General features: G+C 43.1%; 1 protein-coding gene across 1 annotated transcript; it reads right to left on the reverse strand.

Annotated features, from left to right (window-relative positions):
- Positions 1-519: 519 nt before the first annotated feature.
- On the reverse strand, positions 520-20562 carry PWP1 (PWP1 homolog, endonuclein). Its single transcript, XM_072145434.1, has 15 exons — positions 20405-20562; positions 19141-19199; positions 17397-17581; positions 14980-15065; positions 14328-14424; positions 13235-13345; positions 11227-11360; positions 9971-10044; positions 8553-8649; positions 8149-8210; positions 5232-5343; positions 3172-3262; positions 1877-1998; positions 1199-1304; positions 520-865 (listed from the first exon to the last, which is right to left on the reverse strand). The coding sequence occupies exons 1-15, from the start codon at positions 20468-20470 to the stop codon at positions 768-770; spliced, it is 1500 nt and encodes a 499-aa protein (XP_072001535.1). The 5' UTR covers positions 20471-20562; the 3' UTR covers positions 520-767.
- Positions 20563-22440: the final 1878 nt, after the last annotated feature.

A 22440-nucleotide genomic window follows, 5' to 3' on the forward strand; every position in this document is an offset into this window, starting at 1 on the left:
GGACCAATGAGGGGACGCTCTCCTAGGACCAATGAGGGGACGCTCTCCTAGGACCAATGAGGGGACGCTCTCCTAGGACCAATGAGGGGACGCTCTCCTAGGACCAATGAGGGGACGCTCTCCTAGGACCAATGAGGGGACGCTCTCCTAGGACCAATGAGGGGACGCTCTCCTAGGACCAATGAGGGGACGCTCTCCTAGGACCAATGAGGGGACGCTCTCCTAGGACCAATGAGGGGACGCTCTCCTAGGACCAATGAGGGGACGCTCTCCTAGGACCAATGAGGGGACGCTCTCCTAGGACCAATGAGGGGACGCTCTCCTAGGACCAATGAGGGGACGCTCTCCTAGGACCAATGAGGGGACGCTCTCCTAGGACCAATGAGGGGACGCTCTCCTAGGACCAATGATGGGGAAGGAGTCTTATAACGTGTAATAAAGTTTAGAAGGAGCTTCCATCCCCTTAAGCGTTGAGGAGACGTTTCGTACGCCCGCTAGAAAGTAAAAACAAGCCACTACTTGGTTTTAAAATTTTTATTTTTTTTTAAGAAACGGTTTGGCCAATCCGACATCTCCGGGTCTTATTGCACAAAGTTTTCGGATGAGCGCCAGACAAAATCTTGCCATAGAAGGCATCTCCATGACGTAGAGAGTCAATGCTACGTAGTCCAATATAAGATCAGAAGTTCTCAGGTTGTTATAGATATAATTTATAGAAAGTTGTAGGACGTTGACTCGATGATGGATCCTGAGTGATGGTGGATATCCTAAGAGTCCATGGACTCTGCCGCGGCCTCGCTGGATGACGTGGAGCTGGGTAGACTGGTCACCATCAGACGCTCTCGGCTGCCGAAGGCTTCCTTAACTGGAGGGGTTAGAAGGAACGTTATTTAGTGTAGCTCCTTCCCTTATTACACTCCAGAGCTGCAATCTTAATTCTGCAGGTCAAGGTAGGGGTAACCAGTCTGAGTCTAAATTTCAGCTTTGCAGGGGGTCTCCCGTTTCGGCTGAAAGTGACGCAGGTCATGGGATCTTCTTCGTCCAATCATGCCACCGATTGGCCAAAGCGGTTCCCATGGTGCCTCACCAATACTTGCTGAATATTGTTGGATATTGTTCAACTTTTGGGCCCGGGCCCCCAGGGGGGGTTTCGAGAATACCTAGAGAGCCCCTTCAACTTTTTTGCTCATATACTCACCCGCTGCGATGGTGCTGATGTCCCAAACCCTCAGTCCGTCCTTCTCTCCCCCAAACGCATACATAAACGGCAGGTCCGGGCAGCACGACGTGCAAAACAGGATGCCCTGAGGGGGTAAGGGGGGGAAATAAATACACTAAATAATAGACACGGAGTAAATAGGTTGTTGATAGATAATAAAAGATATATATACATATATAAGATTATTAAACCTTTTTTTTAATGTGGCGGCTTAGATACAGCAGCTCAGCTCTATGTAAGGTGGATGCCTATATAATGGCAGCTTAGATACAGTAGCTCAGCTCTATGTAAGGTGGATGCCTATATAATGGCAGCTTAGATACAGTAGCTCAGCTCTATGTAAGGTGGATGCCTATATAATGGCAGCTTAGATACAGCAGCTCAGCTCTATGTAAGGTGGATGTCTATATAATGGCAGCTTAGATAGAGCAGCTCAGCTCTATGTAAGGCGGATGACTATATAATGGCAGCTTAGATACAGCAGCTCAGCTCTATGTAAGGTGGATGCCTATATAATGGCAGCTTAGATACAGCAGCTCAGCTCTATGTAAGGTGGATGCCTATATAATGGCAGCTTAGATACAGCAGCTCAGCTCTATGTAAGGTGGATGCCTATATAATGGCAGCTTAGATACAGCAGCTCAGCTCAGCTCTTACCATTTTCATATCGCGGGTATGAATGAGACTAGGTTTGTCCATTAAGATGTCCCAGATCTTCACGTGTTTGTCGGCAGAGGACGTCACTAAGCAGCCCTTTACCTGACTGCTCAACTCCAGACCTGATGAGTAGAGGACAATTGGGTCAAATTTTGTCATGAGAACGGACCCTTCAAGGGTCTGATGGCTGCGACCCCACAATCACAAATGGTTGATCTTGGGATCAGGGAGGGGCAGATAAGCAGCGTTTGTGGGCGGGGCACCGCTGTGGCCAATTACAAGCCTCAGGTGGGACCTCTACGCCAATTACAACTCACTACTGGAGTCATATGATGAGCCGTGGGCGTAGTGATCCTCATGAAGGTCTGTGATTGGATGAAGCAATGTCCCACCCTGAAACGTCCATCATATTCCGACTGTGGATCGATCCCCGGTTATTAGAAAAAGGGGTACAACCCCTTTAACAAGTGACACAGCTTTGTTTCCTGTTGGACATCCCTTTAACCGCGACTCAACCGTGACCAAAGTAAATCCGAACAAAATAAAATTGCAGTACAAATGGCCAAAGCCGACAAGGATTACATCTGCCACACCAGCAAATGTTAAATCTGCGGAGCGACCTTTACGCTTTGCCAGAAATCAAAGTTATTGTAAACGAAATTCTGCAGTCAGCGCGATCTTTATGTACCGCAACGCCGCGCAGAGAGCAAATAATACATCAATAACAACAGGTTTGTTATGGCAAGAGACAGAATATCGTGTCCTCTGCACCTTACAGTCACTTACAAGCAAGAAGCTTCCTTAAAGGGGTTGTCGAGGATTGTGAAAAAAAAAAAATAATTTTTTTGTTTTGCAGCGCCACACCTGTCTCCAGGTTGGGTGCGGTACTGCATCTAAGTCCCATTCACGTAATTCCAGCACAAATGGGATTACGTGAATGGGACTTAGTTGCAGTACCACACCCAACCTGCAGACAGGTGTGGCGCTGTTTTTCGCAAAAAAAAAAAATTAAATTAAGCAGAATTGGCGATATCTTACTCCACTTAGGTGACAATATCCTGTATTGTGCCTCTGTTGTACCTCCTGGAAATCTATAAATAAGTCAAAAGATTTGGGGGTGGGTTCCCGTCACACTTCCACTGCCCATCAGTATCAGGCTTTATAGAGACAAACCCCCCAAAAGACTCAACAACAAGTTATTAAATTATTCAAAACATTTCCAGGAGGAACAATAGGGGAACGACAATGCAGGAATTTGGGAAAATATGCTTTAAAAATCCCAAACCCATACCTACCAGATACCTCCACATCGTGAGCCTTCAAGGTGAAGAGAGGCTTGTCCGAGCGGGCGTCTAGGCAGTACACAAAGCCGTCCTCCGTGCTAGCCTGGGGCAGATGGAGTAGAAAACCAAATTATGGATCACAAAGACTTCTCATCCATCTAGTGAGGAAAACTACTTCTAGCAAAGAATCCAATGGTCTCACTGCTGTAACAGTAAAGAATCCATTCCACATCCTTATTCGGAGAATATCCCATTGTTATTATTAATATTAATTCTAGATATTTTGAGACACAAGAAATACATGTCACTCTTCCTCATTAACTATTATAGAGATTTTCCCTATGACAACTTCTTCCAGCCAAGAATTCCATTGTTTTACTGCTGTTACAGTAAAGAATCCATTCCACATCCTTATTCAGAGAATATCCCATTGTTATTATTAATATTAATTCTAGATATTGTGAGACACAAGAAATACATGTCACTCTTCCTCATTAACTATTAAGAGATTTACCCCATAACAACCTCTAGCAAATAATCCCATTGCTTTACTACTGTAACAGTAAAGAATCCATTCCACGTCCTTATTTGGAAAATATCCTATTATTGATATTCATTTTCCTCCTCAGATATTGTGAGATGCAAGAAATACACGTCACTCTTCCTCATTAACTATTATAGAGATTTTCCCTATGACAACTTCTTCCAGCCAAGAATTCCATTGTTTTACTGCTGTAACAGTAAAGAATCCATTCCACATCCTTATTCGGAGAATATCCCATTGTTATTATTGATATTAATTCTAGATATTGTGAGACACAAGAAATACACATCACTCTTCCTCATTAACTATTATAGAGATTTACCCCATGACAACTTCTTCCAGCCAAGAATTCCATTGTTTTACTGCTGTAACAGTAAAGAATCCATTCCACATCCTTATTGTTATTATTGATATTAATTCTAGATATTGTGAGACACAAGAAATACACGTCACTCTTCCTCATTAACTATTAGAGATTTTCCCTATGACAACTTCTTCCAGCCAAGAATTCCATTGTTTTACTGCTGTAACAGTAAAGAATCCATTCCACGGCCTTAATCTTGTCAGAGAGAATCATAGCCCATTGTTATAGATACCAATTCTCTGCCTCCGATATTGTGAGATGCAAGAAATACTCCTCATTAACGATTACAGATTTACCCAATGACAACTTCTTCCAGCCAAGAATTCCATTGTTTTACTGCTGTTACAGTAAAGAATCCATTCCGCATCCTTATTTTTTTCAGAATGGAGAATATTCACTTGTTATAGATCCTAAATTTCCTCCTCAGATATTGTGAGATGCTAGAAATACTCTTCCTTATCTATTATAGAGATTTTCCCCATGACAACTTCTAGTTAAGAATTCCATTGTCCTACTGCTGTTACAGTAAAGAAACCATACAAAGTCTTTGTAAAAACCTTATAAATTTACAATGCTCTGGTTCCCTGCGTCACCCCAGAACTTCGGATTTTTCAGACCAGGTTGGGGGAACTTCCTGTTTTTTGGATCAGCGTCCAGCCAGAAGTAATGGGACGATGCAGAAGCCAAGAGGTGAAGCAAACTTTCAAGTGGGCGGAGCCATGGAGTCTGTTCAAATTTAGGACCATCCAATTGAAAACAGAGTTTAATTTGCTTGTTTGGAAACTTAAATGAATTTGGCTCTGTACTGTCAAATGGGTGGTCCAGTGTTGGAGCAGACACTCTGACTCCGCCCATTTGACCACAGAGATACAAAAATAACATCACTGATTAGAGGAAAGAATTTTTTTTACTTCTTTAGCCCCCACCGTCCCTGAATAAAGTAGATGATACCCCCCTAGTCCTGGGTATGAACAGATCCTTAGAGAGACTGACGTCTTGCTTCATTCGCGTCTAGAAGACTAAGCTGCAGAGACACACACAGACCACGGGCCAAGGAGGGGGCGCTGTTTTTATTAAATATAATTTTGCCTAAAATTGACTTGGATAATGAGGTGAGTTAAGAACCATTTTTTAAATTTTTTTTTACTGATAATTAGTACTTACTAAAAAGTTCCGGGGTGAAAAATGGTTCCACGTGACTCTCTCGACTTCTCCGCTAAATCTCCACGTTCTGTGGTTTTCCTGTGGACTCCTGCAGTCGTACAATATTACCGACCTATAAAAAAAAAAAAAGAAAAAAAAAACCCACCATGAACGAATACAGTACAGAATATAGACCGATGCTGCTGGGAGAGATAAACAACCTGGATCTAGCAAGCAGATAAATCTACAGCACCCCCGCAGGTGAGGAGAAGAACTGCCACTGTAAAAGTGCCATAGGATGAGCTTTTAACAACCAGTTGTGTTTCCATATTTCACTCCACCAGCTTCAAAAATCTGTAACTTTATTATTGTTCAGTGTACAGAGCTGTGCGAGGGCTTGTTTTCTGTGTAACAAGCTGTACTTCCTAGTGACAGTATTTATTATTCCTGTGTACTGGGAAGCAGGAAAAAAATAAATTCCAAACGCAGTGCAATTGGTGAGAAAACGCATTCATGCCATTCATTTTGCCATCTGCTGATGCTAATAACTCTTTCATACTTCGATGTACGGAGCTGGGTGAGGTGTCATTTTTGCAGGAGGAGCTGACATTTTCATTCCCATCATTTTGAGGTCTGTATGACTTTTTGATCACTTTTTTATTACCTCTTTTGTGTTGCAAAATGACAAAAAAGATGGATTTTGGATGTTTGGGCGATATTTTTCGTTACAAGGTTCAACCCCGGGAATAACAGAACAGTTTTTATTTTTTGATAAACTGGAACTTTTGAGAATAGCAATACCTGACTTTACTTGTTTAAGAAGGAGGGGGTGCGACTAACTTTTTTTTGTTTATTTTTATTTTCTTATACTCTTAGGCTACATTCACACTATTCAGTGCATGGGAGAGGAGGAGGGGGTGAGCGCTGCTTGCCCCCGTCCCTCTCCAGAGAGATACACGGCGCACATATTCTATCTTCCCGGATATGGTGCCGCACGTATGTAGTACCATAATGCTCCGTGCGCCCATTGCCATCTATGGGGGACGTAAACAAGTCCCTTAACGGTTGTGTGAATGTAGCCTTATAAAGACTACAATCTGTCGTGGCAACTGATGGTTGCTCCCTCATGACATAATGGGGAGCGACGATTTGTTTTGCTATTTTAGCCACATGTTGGGGGGACAACACAACCAAATTGGTTTATGTCTGACTGTGGTTCTGAAAAATGGGGGTCAATTTTTTAATAACGAATCCATCCGCCATTACGACATCCCTATAGTACTGAATTAGTATTACTCTAATTGTTGTGAAATGGATCCCTTTTCTACTTGTCGCCAGCAGCTGGACCACCACCGATTAGATGGTTATCGTCTAACAATAAAACCTGGTACAACTCCTTTAAGTCATTGCTATCACAGTACAGTGCCACACATGGTATAGTGGTTGTGTTTGGTAATGCAGCTCAGCCTCACTCACCTGAATAGAAAGGAACTACAAGCAGACCATGTGACTGGAGGAAGCTAGGTGATAGGTCAGGGTGTCGGCATACCACCAATCAGATATTGGGATGAAAACCCCCCTTTAAGTATTTCCTCAAAGTGACAATTGAAGAGCCACGCACAGAGCAGCACAGAGGAATCAGGACGAGCCGTCTCCATTAGACACTTTCATACCATCAGGGAACGACAACAAAAGTGCTTTGACGAAAAGAAAAAAAACTCATCCCGGAACTGCGAATCCTCAAAGATTTCAGCTTCAACTGCGAGTGCGTCTGAGCGCTGGGCATCAGAAGATAATGGACTATAAGTGCGTACGCATAACGCATTTCAGACCCGCCGGGGGACCACGAACACAACGTGATTTATTAAAGCAGCTCTTCAAAATATAAAACTTCCCATCCCGCCAAGGGTTCAGCCACATTAGATAAATGTACTAAAAACATCACCGCGCGCCCATCTGCTGCCAAGCGAGACTGCGTCCCCGATGTATCGCCACTGCTCACATCATCCCTGCACTCCGGGGACACAAAGTCACAGGAACCAGCAGAACAGATGGCCGCAACATTACAGCCGCCTATCGCCGGACTGATGGCGACTTTGCCTTTGGTTATCATTGACGAGGCGGCCGCTAACGGATCCGAAACTAATCTAAAAGATGGAATCTCTGACGACTTGTCACTAGGAAAGAATACTGAAAGATCTTTCAAATCTAAAGGGAGACAGACACCAAAATGTACCCATAATAACCGTGTCCAACACAGGTTACAGCCCGAGAATATTGATATGCCATAGATATAATATATCTGAGATAGATACAAGAAAATCTGGTCAACTTATGCTATCTATCTAATCTATCTATCTTTGGAAGGGTCATCAATACCAGATTGGGGAGAGTCCAATTCCCAGCATCCCAAATAGATTATGCATAGAGAATCCTACAATAGTAAGATATCGCTGCCTCAGTGTAGTGGCGGAACCAGTTCGGAACAGAGAGAACGGCGCTGTCTGCTCCCTGTCCCATTCCCTGTGTATCAGCTAAGAAACAAATCTGGGTGTAGAACCTTCACAATCTTATGCCTCATTCACACGGCCGTTGGGGGTCGTATACAAGTCCCCCATAGGCCGACAATGGGTGCACGGCGCCATATGGAGCGGCACGGTGCAACAGAAGTGCGGCACCATACCGTTCCGTAGCCAGGAGCCCGGAATATGGTGCTGTGTCCCATGTTTCTCTATGGAGAGGGGCGGGAGTGAGCAGCGCTCATCCCCTCCTCCTCCTCTCCCTGGCTCCGCCGTGCTACGGTACGTTGGGCACACGTTAGTGTGATATTAACCTTATACTGTGGCCTGGAATTTCTCATCTAAAGTGAGTGACCCCCTAAATGATGCCTTATTGCTTGTTATCCTGAAATGCAGCTGAAAGAGAAGAAGTACTTTACTTGTCAAATGATCCGGATATAAGCGTCTGAGGCTCAAAGGGGTGGAACTGTAACGTCTGGACCTGGTGAGAAAGAGGCAAAAAGTCATCAGATAAAGTAATAATACAAGTGCATGCTATAAATAAAAGTTTTTGCATTGTGCCATTACTCTGTAATTACTCCTGGAAATGTATTTAAAAGGGTGTAGCCTAATAGTGAGCACTGACTGGACAGAGGTCCAAAATGTAAGGACAAATTGCCAACATATGGCACTTATTTGTCAATTTATCCAAACTTTTGCAAGAGGAATAACAGAGGAAACTCGAAATATGCTAAAACATGCTCAATAAAGCTGGTGGTAGCCAGCGGGGGGGGCATGCGGAGCTTTGTGGAGGAAATACCACATGACGGCCGGATAACCTTACCTTGTCTGTGTGCATGGTAAGACTGGCGGCTGGTTTACCCACGGACATATCCCATAGGAGGACTGTATTATCAGCTGAGGCACTGGCCAGGATATTTCTGTCAAGGAAGAGAAACTCTAAGAAACGTGGGGTTCTCCAAAATAACAAATACCATGGTTGCTTTTTGACTAAACACAGTGGCACGCCTGTCCATAGGTTGAGTTAAAGGGGTATTCCCACTTCGGCAAATTCATGTTATTGTTTTATGATGAAAAATGATACCATTTTCCAATATATTTTTTGTATCAATTACTCACAGTTTTCTAGATCTCTGCTTGCTGTCATTCTATAAAAAAAAGTCTAATTGTTTACTTCCAGTGCACAGAAATCTGACCATGTCCACACAGGCGAACGGCTCGTTATATCACACAGCTCTGATTGCTCTCTATGATACCAACGAGCCGTGCACCTGTGTGACCATGGTCAGATTTCTGTCCACTGGAAATAAACAATGATGCTTTCCATAGAAGCAAAGCAAGCAGAGATATAGAAAACTCTGGGGAATTGATATAGGAAGTATATTGGGAAATTGAATAACTTTTCATAATTCAAACAATATCAATTACTTGCTGAAATAGGAACATCCCTTTAAGTCCTGCAGTTGTCTTCCACTGGAGTGTATGGGACCTATATGCAATACCGGACGTAACCTATGGGGGGAAAAAAGTGGCTCCCTCAATTATTGAGAATGGGACCCCTGTTCCTGTAGTCAGTGGGGGTCCCTGCATTTGGATCCCCACCGATCAGATTGTTATCCCATATTCTGTGCATAGCGCACAACAATCCCTTTAAACCATTCCAATTATTTTCTTCTTTTGAAAACATCATTTATCCATGGGCCGATCCCTTTAACCTGTCGATGTGGTAAGATTTTGTAGGCAGACGTAAACCACGTTTACCTCACTTAATGCCTACGCATATCCGAGTTCAAACAGGATAACGCAAAGTTGAAAGCACAACAATTACGGCAATAAGCCGCTCTGCGTTAGACAAATTAACAAAAAGTAACAAAATTGCACAATCATCATAAGAGGAACGCAATGTAATACAGCAGAAGGAGAATTCATCAGCCTGAAGTCCTCAGAAAATCTGATGATGAAGGCTTTATGGTTTCTTCTCATGTCCATCTGGCCGCTGTGTCATTATACCCACCCTTAATTCCATAGATGGAAAAAATATTGCACATCTGATTGCAGCAATCAATATCTGAGACAATTCTGGCCTTCACTGACAAACTATATGATCACCTTCCCATTGGAAAGACTTGCACTTGATCCAAGATGGCGGCTTTGAAGATGGCGGCCACGTTCCAGACACAGACTAATGGCCACCTCACTCATTAATTGTAGAGGGACAGCAGTTTTAAAAAAAATTCCTACCGTATTTGTTTGTTCCATGACAGATCGAGGACTGCATCGGAATGGCCCTCCTGAGTTTCCTGCGATGCGGCGCCCTGGTATGAATTAGGATGGTACAATTTTAGAGCCAGTTCACTAGGTTCCCCCAAAATAATAGGTATATCAGAACTACCTGTAGTACTAAAATACTGCTCCCAATCCTTAGTCCCACCCTCCATGGTTTGGCTTCTTTTTTTTTTTGGGTCAATTTGGGACTAGCCACGGACATAGTGCTTCTTTACACGAATATCAGGAGCCACCACAAAAGAAAATTATGACATTATCCTATCTCCCAAACGTCCTGGATTTTCGGGTGTGTCCAGGTTTCAACTCCGAAGGACGCAGGCAGAAGTAGGGAGCATCCAGCTCCTGGCTCCTCCATTGTGCGTCCGCAGGCGCAATGTGACGTCCGCTTAGGGGGATACAGAAAAGAGGTCCAAAGAAATTTTGGCATCATAAGGAGGTTCCAGAAAAGGGGGGCTACAGCAAAGAGGATGGCCACTAAGGGGGTCATTACATAGCATGGAGGGCAGTAATGTACTAAGGAACACTAAGGGGTGGAAAGCAGCACAAGCTGAAAGATTTCCACATCTCTTGTAGTCCATGTATGAGAGGTGTGAATAACACCGCCATGTTTGGGTTGAGAAAATTTACCAATAAAACAAGTTAAGCCTAAATATCAAACAGGATTACTTAATCTAGAACAAAATACTATGTTATCGTCCGGACTAGAAGGTATCCCTGTCCCTTATATTCTCATGTGCGGAGAAGGGATTAAGAAGAGAGTGTGGCATAGTCGGGCCTAGACAGTCGAGAAGCCTGGGACTAAATTTCTAAAGGTCCCCAGGAAAGTCATAGGGCTCCTGGGGAAAAATACATGTGGTAATGCAGTCTCAGAAACTTAGTCTTACATAAGAACGCACCATACATAAACTCTGAATACTGTCTAGAAATTAGCATTTCATCCATTTCTCGCTTTTCTATAAAACAGCACTTAAGTAGAATTGTAAATATCCCATATTTACGTCACTTCCCTCTATAATACACGGTTGTATGAGCCCCAATCCCAGGAACTAAACTATCCTTCTTGACATTTGTTTTCAATCTGTTTCCCATGCCGTGTAGTAACCACATTGGTATTTACTAGCGATTCTACTTTCCCCTTCCATTAAGTATTAAACGAAACTGGTCCTCAATGGGTCATTTTAGTACAGGGGGCAGAACCAGTGCACATTCACCTTCTTTCCTTTCTTTTTCTTCTTCTTTTTCAATTCTTTGCTTCCCAGGGAAAAAACGGGCTCTAAGCAATCGACCAGGTCGATGTCCCAAATGTCAATGACAGGGGTCATGTTACCCACAGCGACGTAGTTTCCTGACAAAGACATCAAGATTAATTTAAAATAGCAAAATAAATGTGTATACAAAATAGAACATTGATAACCGTAATAAATACGTTTTATTTTATTTATTTTTTTTAAATAACCTGAAAATAAAATAAGATTACATAAAAGTAAGTTAAGTTCTTTTTACATCATATGGAGAAATAGTCCAGGTTAAAAAAAAAAATTATTTTCACTTAAATTAAAAAAAATAATAATAATAAATGTATCCTAAAATAGTAGCAAAAGTAAATTGAATAAGTAAAAATATTATAGATCAAAGAATGGAATACAATGAAATTACAAAAAAAAAAAAAAAATACAAACTAAATCTCATCACTTAAAAAACACTAGCCCTTATAGGACTACAGTAAAAAAAATAATGATTACCTTATATACTCGAGTATAAGCCTAGTTTTTCAGCACAAAATTTGTGCTCAAAAACCCTAACTATGCTTATACTCGAGTCAACTAAAAAAATAAAGACAAAACTCACCTTTCTGACGTCACCCATAGGTCCTCTTCTGTCTGAGACAGAAGAGAACCTATGGGGGACGTCGGAAAGATGAGTACAGTGTTATTTTTTTTCCTACTACAGGGGTATGCTATAGGGGCTGGCAGACTATATACTGGGAGGCTGTAACCAATGCATTTCCCACCCTCGGCTTATACTCGAGTCAATAGGTTTTCCCAGTTTTTTGTGTGGAAATTAGGGGTCTTGGCTTGTACTCGGGTCGGCTTATACTCGAGTATATACGGTACTAAGAAAAATTAAAATAAAAATATTATACCTAATAATAATTTAAAATAATCATTAATAATACAAATATTGTAGGGAAAAGGGTGGGGGAGGGGGGATTGGGATGTTCTAATGTTTTATTGTTTTGGTCTTTTGTGTCATGGCATGGATGTAAAAAAAAGTTTTAAAAAAAATCACAATAAAGATGTTTTGATAAAAAATAAATAATAATAAAAATATTTTTTGTGCTTCCAGAACCCAGAGATGGGAAAGGAAAACAACACAATCATCCATAGGGGGTTGTAAAAAATATTTCCAGTGGTTCCCATGACGTCCTATGTTCCTTTAATCGAACACCAGGAGATTTTCATTAAACTTCACATAAACATCCATTATATCTGGAATGATTCGATATTATTAAGTAGCGGCTGCATGGCGCGCTCCTCCTGTGTGAACGAGCCCCGAAGACATAATAACAGTGAGGTGAGATCAATCTATAACCTGCACCCCAGGACAGGGCCCGAGCACCCGCCAAACTCCCGTCCAATAAGAGCTTCACGGACGAGAGGGGAGAAATAAAAGTTTTATAGCTAATAATGAACGCCGGCCGTGTATTGCGCGTCTCCTTCTGGGGCTTATTACATTGTTGGAAGTGACGACTATATTGTATTATACAGATTGACGACTGGTAGAGCGCTGAACAGCTACAGGTCCTTGTTATATCTGGTCACAGGAAAGCTGGGTGACAATAATTGAGCCAATATTAATCTATCCATCTGTGTGCTACATGGACGCCCATAGTGTTCTGTGCCAGGTATTCCTCTCTCCAATCATAACCTTAAATGAAAAATATCCCTAAAATTGATGGAGGACCGAGTTAAGCATGCCTACTGTCGCTTCATTCAATCCTATGGGAGTGTCAGATATTGCTGAGCATAGCACTTGAGTATCTCCAGCAATCTCAAGTGCTGGTGACACTGGAGCGCTAAGCTCGGCAATTTCCAATACTAACATAGTACTGCATGACGTGGTAGTAGGTATCCTCAACCAGCCACTCTATAAATGAGGAAAAATGGGATCGGTGGTCCTAGTAGTAATCCCAGCCTGTAGATTACCATCGCAACTTACCTGTAGACTCTTCAGGACTTGGGTCAAAGTTCAGCCACTCGCTGCACAGAGGGTACGCTGGTAAGATGATGTCATGGTGGACATAGAAGGACTCCTCCTCATGGTTATATACTGCAGGGATGACAATTATACATCATAGGTCAGACCAGACCACATCCAGCCCTCTAACCATCTCATACCGGCCCGCACGAGAGTGTAATAAAATTTGAGCTCCTCTCCCCATCATTAAATAACGATGCAATTAGTTCCTCCATATTGAATGATTGTAATGTTTTATTTACTGGGTTGGGTTACATGTGTTCTTATGTGGCCCCATGGGAAAACTAATTGACCACCCCTGCGTTCGATGCATCAAAAGGGGTATTTTTTCCATAGAAACAAAATATGTACATATATTTAATTATAAAATTATCTAAGTTTAATTCATTGATTTATAACCTGTAATTAGTGCGCCACCTAGGGGCCAGAAACACCGGAGTTTTAATATTTAAAAAAAAATAAAAAAAATCTGAGATAATCATAAACACAGAAGTTACTAACTTAAAAGGGTATATCCATTTAAAAATAACCTACGTCATAGGTCAATAAAGAAAATCTACCATCAAAATCCATCATGATAGACTCATTCACTGGCTCGACCACACTACGGCCCACTACAAGGCCGCCTGTAGCTTGCAGATCCAGTACCCCAATTGCCACCACTATCTTAACTGGGCTAATGAGACAGAAGGGCACTGGGGGTGTTACTAGAGTGCCTCCGTCCTGGAGCTTCACAAGCTGTTACACTGTCTACCCCTTGCTTCCCTCTCTCTCAGGTAATCTCACTGTAGCAGCACACAGTGGAGGACTGGAGCACTGCTCACCCCTCCTGTCTCCATACGGGGGTAAAGCGGTTTGCTCCATATCATGGAAGAAGTAGTACCTGCCCTATTATTTTGAAGTGCGGCCACACTGCTCGTCATGAGTTTTTGCCGTCTTTTCGGCTATCTCACGGCTGCTCTCTGTGGACATGTGCATGCAGCCTAAATAGGTAGGTTCCTGATGGTAGGTTTCCTACAACGCAAAAGACCGGAGCCAATGACCACATCCTCACCGTGGATTTCAAGATTGCAGTGATCCTTCTCCGTCCTCCCGCAGACCAGGAGGTTGTCTGAGGGTTTGATAACAAAGTCCTCGGTTTCGTACTGTTCCTACAAGACAATACGGGGTTAAAAATTACCATCAGATAATTTTGTGCAGGTTTTTTCCCTATACCCTATAGCTACAGGTGCCACCTCTGGCACTATTGTCCCTGGTGAGATGTACAAACATGTCTTTGTGTAGGTTAGAAGCAGCAGGATTGTAGCTTTTCCAATAGAATTGGGTGGTGTCCTCACACTGCTGTGCTCTGAGCTCTCTGTACTGCACTGCTTCACAGCCCCTTTGCTGTGAGTGACTGATGTAGTATAGAACAAGAAACTTGCTAAGGATTTGCCAGTAAAAGGGGAAGAGCTGTGAAGATGTTAAATGCATTGAGCCAAGAGCACAGCAGTGTGAGGAAACAACTCATTGCACAATCCTGGAATATAAAATCAATCAATCACAGTCCTGCTGCTACCAACAAAATAACTCCTCAGGGTCTATACCCAACACCGTCTTTGTTACTGCAAGGATTTAAAGGGATCACTGCTCCCTACAGATCCTAACCCAGTAACAACGCTGTTTCTAGTGTAATATACCAGATCCCGAGCGAAATATATACGTACTGTGTTTTTTAAAGTGATGTAAGAATCAAACTCGTTGCTGGCGTACACCGCAAGCCCGGCAAGACTGTCGCCAAGGTTCCCCACACCTTTAAGAGAAAAAAAAAAAAAAATCTGTCAAAATATACTTTATTTTTTTTCGTGCTGAAAAGACAGGGTAATACGTGTGCAGAATGGAAAGCAGAGGATGCTGGGATACGTCTATACAGGTCTAATGCTGAACAAAGTACTTGCACAAAATAAAAAACTAAAAAAAATAAAATAAAATAAAAAACACAGCAAGTACCCAGAAAAGGACATAACATAAAGCAGGGGGTGGGTGTGTCCCCCAAAGTAGCAAACCAAAAAAAATCAGATTTTACGGATAAGTACAAGCCTACGTCTCCTCTTGCATTCTTCCTCTCCTCCACCAGAGGGTGGAACTCACGTTGGTCACACCACAAGATGTAGGCCTCCATAATCCAGTGGTAGACCTTGCATCTCCACGCCCCAGTAGCCTCCTTAGAAAATTTACAAAATTAGCCAAATAAAAGTCAGCAAAAGACTGTGGGGATGTGAGGGCTATCCACTCGTCCTATAGATGTACCTACCACCCAATCTACCTTTATAGGTAGATATGTGGTGGTAGGTTAACTTTAATGGTTAGCACTACAGCCTTGCAGCGCTGGCGACCTGGCTTCAAGTGCCATCCAGGTCATATTTGCAAAGCGTTTGTATGTTCTCTCCATGTTTGCGTGGGTTTCCTCCGGTTTCCTCCCACACTCTAAAACATACTGGTAGATTGTGAGCCCCATGGGGACAGGGACTGATTTGGCAAGCTCTGTGCTGCGCTGCGTAATCTGTGTGCGCTATATAAAGAAATTATTATTATAGTAAAATCTGTAGCGGGGTTATGTACTACAGCAGCCATTCAGTGGACAGGAGATGGCCTGAGGAGCAGTTCACACTACTTTGCCCTCAGCACTCTGCATTTAAAGCCTCTGCTCAGAGGAAGTGCTGTGGCAGGCTTCAATGCTACAGCACTCACTCGGAGCAGAACAGTGAGCTAAGAGCACAGCAGTGTGAGGATAATATATTCAAATCCTAGTACATATTGCCATTTTTTACATTCCTGCGATTACATACACAAAGGTGCGATCACTCATCTCTCCAGGTTACTCCTGCAGGCAGACTGCCGTTAAGTGCAATACTCAGGACCCCTGGAAAGCTGGGTTATGACAATTAAATGGGCTCATCAATTTGTTGGTAGAGACTGCACCATTCTGACTCTCCGCTCATTAGGATATTAAGATCTCCTGTATTTCTGCTCCTTGACCATGTATCATAGAAAAATCAATTATTTCCAATTAATTCCGAAAAATTGCACCCCCCCCCCCCTCCCCCAACCTTCGTGATCCGACGTGGCAGAAGTCCATTGATTAGAGTGTAATTACCGCCGCTGTAACCTCGCTGCTTCCAATTTGCTGTAATGTAATTAATCTGCTCTGGAGTTTCCTTGTTAATTGTGCATCATCTGTCATGAGTGATGACCGGACCCCAGCGAGAGGAAGAGGAATAACCTGCGGCCCAAATCACCGCTGCCTAAGACTGCAGCGCCACCTCTGGCCAATCCGAGGAACCTTACGTTACGTTAAAAGTGTAACTAACTTTTTGCCCAAATTTTATGAATCAGTAGAATAGTTAATAGTAAACTTTGTAATAGACCATATTTTAGAAATATGTTCCTGTCTCCTTCCCCTCCCCACTTGTCACAAAATTTTAAACTACCAGTGCCATCAGGTAGGGAATGAAATGTCCGCTCTAGAATTTATAGAAATCTGACTATCTTACCTGAGAGAAGTCAAGTGAAAATGAGCAGAGAAGAGTCATATTTTACCAGAGATGAGTAAAGGGCAGTGTCAATACAGTTGCCCCTTTCTTCTGTTCTATAGCACTTCAAAACATGCTGCCGGTGTTATATTACAGATACAAATCTCATCTTTCAGGTCACATCTTGTGGGTCTACATTACCGGAGATACAGGCAACAAGTGACATAGTTGGAAATACAGACAAACATCTGTTTCCCGCTATTTATAAAGTTGCCTCCATCTCCAGTTCTGTAAATCGTTGAAGCATATGCATGATGAAATCGTAAAGATGAGATTCTTCTCTTTAATATGACACCAGCGACATGTTTCAAGATGCATAGAACTGAAGATAAGGGCATCTGAAGTGACATCCTCCTGCAGACTCTAAACGTGACTCCTCTCAGGCAAAATGTGACTCTTCTCTGAAAAAAAAAAAATTCTTTTATAGGTAAATAGGCAAGATTTTACACGAAAGGCGGGAATTCTAGAAAGGACATTTCATCCTCTATGTGAGGGGAGCACAAAGTGTACAACACTTTTTAGAGGAGCAGTGGAAGACTGGGATCTTGTACCTGCATCTCCATCATCATCATAATTGTCCAAGTCGTATTCGGCCAGCTCATCGTCTATCGGCTCAGAGATGTTCTCCTCCTGATCCTCGGACGGTTTAGCGGCATCTTCCTCATCTTTCTCTGCACAGTCTATCCCATCGTCTACTACCTCCTCTGTCTCGTCCTCATTTTCCTCAAGTTCATCCCTGGACAAAAAAAAAAATATTATTATACTCAACAACTTCCAACTATGGAAAATTAGGGAATGGAAGACATTTTGCTACTTCCTTCTCCATTGCTAAACTTATATTCTCTATGTAACCTTTGCTGAATCCATCTTTGCCTCCCAAGACAGAATGCAGGTCCTGGAAGTGTTAAAACTTATAGCTGGCCATAGAAGTCTATGAAGTGGGGAGGGTGGAGGAGCCAACGATCTGCAGTGTTTAATAGTGTTTTACTGTCTCACTGATACAGGATTCACATCAATACTGGTCAGTTTTTCTCTACGAGTCTGTATGTTATAAAGGTAGCAGAGACTCCTATGTGCAGTGCACAAGAGACACTATAGCTGCTAGTCTCCAGCCAACAGCACCAGGACCACTGAGAATAAGAGACAGATCCTGCGGAGGGGAAACTGCTAAAAAAAATACATAATACGAGTCATATGAGTCTTCACAAACCAATAGAGATGAGTGGGTCCCAACGTTCCAGTTTGGGTTCGGCCGCCCCCAACCCAGAAGAATTGGGTGTACAGCCACTAATTGGGAAATGAACGCCTATAGCTACTCCTAGACATTGCAGGTGCCGTACATTTGCCAGATTGGCTGTTCGGTTGCCAATCCGGTCCCAATGCCGAAGCAGGATGTTGGGTCCACTTATCTCTACATACCACTTATTTTCTTTCTTACCTCCAATAACGCTAACAAACACTGCAGCGATGTACACTATAATAATAATTCTTCTATTTATATAGCGCACACAGATTACGCAGCGCTGCACAAAAGCATGACAAATCGGTCCCTGTCCCCATGGGGCTCACAATCTAAACAACCTAACAGTATGTTTTGGAGTGTGGGAGGAAATCGGAGGACCCGGAGGAAACCCACGCAAACATGGAGAGAACATACAAACTCTTTGCAGATGTTAACCTGGTTGAGATTCGAACCCAGGACCCCAGCACTGCAAGGCAGAAGTGCTACCCACTGAGCCACCGTGCCGCCCCTACTAGAAATGCTGGACCGGTCTCAAAGCAATCTGGCGTATGCATGAGGGGGGCGGTCCGAGGCGCTGCCACTTCCCCAGACCGCCCCGCTTACTCCATAGGCCGAGCGTCATGTGACATTTAACGCATGCGCTACAAAACGCATTGCAATAGCTGGAGAGATTTGCCCAATGAAACAGCTGGTAACATTTGTGTTTACAAAACGCAAGTGTCAACACGTTTGCTAACATTGTGTTAACACATGTTTGTTAGCACATTGTTATCACACAAGTTAACTGTTTTATAAACACAAATGTTAACCGCTGTTTCATTAGGAAAATCTCTCTTCAGCTGCTGCAATGCGTTTTGAAATGCATGCGTTAAATGCCACATGTGACTGCACCCTTAAAGAAGAGCAGATCCTGCCAGAGGGGCACACACCAGTATGTCATGTGCTGGGCTTACAATCCTTCATCCTGGTGATAGATGTCCTTTAAAGGGATAACATATACTAGCAGTTGGGTAACCTCCTACAAATAGCATTAATGGCTTCACAGGACTTACTCGAGTTGTTCTTTGGCTTCAGTTATTAGTTTGTTCAATTCCTCCTCCTTTAGTTCAACCTAAAAGGTAAAACGTGACAAAAGATATTTAATTTAATAATCCAGAAACACTTTAAAGGATTACTCAGGAAGCTGAAAGGACCTTTGACCAGGTCTGGATGTGAGTGAAATCACAACTCCTGAGCTTGTTCCGACAAAGGGTTTAACTGTCCGATACCTTAGGCCAGTGATGGCGAACCTTTGGAGACAGAGTGCCCAAACTACAACCAATACTCATTTACATTTCACAAAGTGCCAACATGACAAATTAAGCAGTAACTTATTGATCCCTGCTGTATCACAGGTTTCAATCATATTGGTGTCCTGAGTTCACCAATACAATAGAAAGATGATGGAGAAATTTGGATTGTAGCTTCCCTCCAGCATCCACTGAAGAGAAAGAATCAGGGGACCCAGAGCAGGAGTTCCAACGATAGCCCACATCTATCCACACCTTCTTGTTCCTCCTGTAGTCCTGGCAGCCAAGGATATTGCATTAAAATGGCGCTGAGCATGGCACATCCTGGGCTGTCTTGGACCACAGGAGGAAGCTTTGAGTCCTATCTGGCAAACTGTCTGTTGGCATGAAGCCCTGGGTGCCCAAAGAAAAGGCTCTGAGTGCCAACTCTGGCACCCGTGCCATAGGTTCGCCACCACTGCCTTAGGCCGGCGCCACACGTGGCGCTTTTGTCTGCGCTTGCAAACGCAGACAAAGTCGCGCCCACCGGGGCGAGCCGCCGGTGTTTTGCGTTAATTTAACGCGAAACACCGGTGGCTCGTTCCCGACAAGAGGGGCTTTCTCAACCTGCCCTGAGGCCTTTGCATTTCAAAATGCAACACAAACGCTGCATGTGAACGCGGCCGTAGCCTCTCAAGGATCTAGCTGTACAACTCCATACCCCTTCTTGTGCAAAGACATAAGGGTGCCTGAGAGGCAAAGATGCCACCCACACACCCCATTTTTAAGACCATCTGAGTTGTTTATAGCACAGTAAAAAAAAACAATGGGTCTGTAAAAAGAAACAACCCCTCATATAGCAATGGTAAAAGAAAAATGATAAACTTATATGTTATATGATGGTGAAGATGTAAAGAAATGAAAGAAAGAAATGATCATCACTTATAGCTGCCCAACTACAAGCAGTATGCAAGGCTTAAGCCCCATACACACAGTGCATCATTCTGCGCTTCTACCCATATAGCACCGTCCAGCCCCATCCTCCCACCTTATCAGGGACTTCTTTTGCGACCCCTCGCTGCACCCAAGAAACGCAGGTAATCTGACAGCTCATAGTGCACACCGGAGCAACGATCAGAAAAACTTCCGGTAAACAATGGCTGCCTCCGCTCGACACACGTGGGTTCCTGTCTGATGTTACTTCCGGTCACATGACGTCTACGGGCAGATAGACGCCATCTTTAGTGAGGGAAAATTCATAAGCGTAGTATCCCGAAATGTAGCCCGTATTCTCCGCCAATCAAGAGGAAGCTAGTTCATAGACACGCGCCTGATATTTTAAATAAACAGGGTCGGCGATTTTTACCTCCATTTTGAGTTTTTTTTTCACTGTATGTTACTGGTTGTAGACAAGACTTCTGTGTATTTATTGCTATCTTGGAATTACATATTCAATCAATATTTAACCCCAATTTTGGCCTTTATATTGTGAAAGTGACTATTTTAGTTTGTTTCAATCAGGATTTTCAAGAGCTGTGACTTTTTCTAGAGCCATTTGGTACAGGAGGACTTGTTTTTTTATGTGCGGCAACCTAAAAATTGGTAAAAGAACCATAATTTTTTATGATCTGACCCCACCTCCCCCTCAAACACACAAAGTACACCAGCGCTTAAATTTTCCTAATATTTTTATATAAATTTTCACACATGACACATTTACAAGTTCTATGGGGTGGGAAGGAATTGCAGCGGCTACAGTAACGCCCCCCAGTAACAAAGGAACTGTAGCCCTTGTATATACAATTTGTAACCTAAGCACACCTACTGTATTTTTCAGACTACAAGGTGCACCGGATTATAAGGCGCACCATCAATAAATGCCTGCTGAAACGTCTCTGTTCATATATAAGGCACATTATGATTATAAGGATGAATGACCAGCAGGTGGCAGACCTGTGCACACTTCAAAGCAGCTGTTGTCTATGTACGGTTCATATATAGAAGGCGCACCTTTGATTTTTGAAAAAAAAATAAAATTTTGTGCTCCTTATAGTCCGAAAAATATGGTACTCATAGCCATGTGCCTGCTGAACCTGTGTCTTATCCTCATGATCCTTGGAATCACTTGTAATGTGTAATTAGTGTTTAAAAATATGCAAATTGGACTGAGGGACTACGGTGTACATAACAGAAGCCCCTTCAACTTATTATGCACGCCTCTTGCAGGCATTTGCTTCCTCCTCCCCTTACATCAATGTCCTGCCTCCTGGTCTCTACCCCGACACACTGGAAGACCAACTCTTGTGTGAAGAAAATCCCTTTACCCATCGTCCCCCCGTAGTGCCGCTTTCTCCAATCCCCGGAGCCACGCAAGGAGAGGAGTCACAGCCGGATGGCTCCACCTCCTTATCTCAGAGCCCATGGACAAGTGGAAGCAGGACTGTGGGGGAACAAGTGGAAAGGGGATTAATGTGCTGGGCCACAGGAGGGAGGAAGCTGGAGGCAAGGAAGCCACAGCAGTTTCCTTCAATGGGAGTTTCCTCAATTTTAGAAGAGTTGTCTAAGGTGCAGTGTATAAGAGACATGATGGCACTTAGCAGAATGAGAAAACCCACGTATCAAGGTGCAAGTCATACAATTCCTAGAAAAAAAAAAAAAAAATTCTATAATCAGGGGCAGAGCTGATAATTGAAAGGGTGTCCATAAGGCTGGTTGCCTACAAGCCATTGTCCAGGAAACTCTTGTGCTGGTTGGGATTAAGAAGAGCCTCATGATTGGACTCAGTATGGTCACACAACCCATCTGACAGCTTAAAGGGGTATTCTCGTCTGGACATTCACATTTAGTTTCATTAATCTTCCATTTATAAACATTTCTTCAATTCGATGTTATTAAAAAAAAATGTTTGTGTGAAGATAATTTCTCATAAACGTAGTCATGTTGAACCTTAGAAACGAGATGGCTTCCTCGGTTACGACCACCTCACACTCTTCAGCGGTGGCCAGACATGCGCTATTGAGTCCTGCCTGACCTCCTGGATTAAGCGTTCATTACTACAGGACGACTGTAGGACCTGCAGTAACT

Source organism: Engystomops pustulosus, chromosome 4, assembly GCF_040894005.1.
Source record: "Engystomops pustulosus chromosome 4, aEngPut4.maternal, whole genome shotgun sequence".
In the NCBI taxonomy this organism is placed as follows: domain Eukaryota; kingdom Metazoa; phylum Chordata; class Amphibia; order Anura; family Leptodactylidae; genus Engystomops; species Engystomops pustulosus.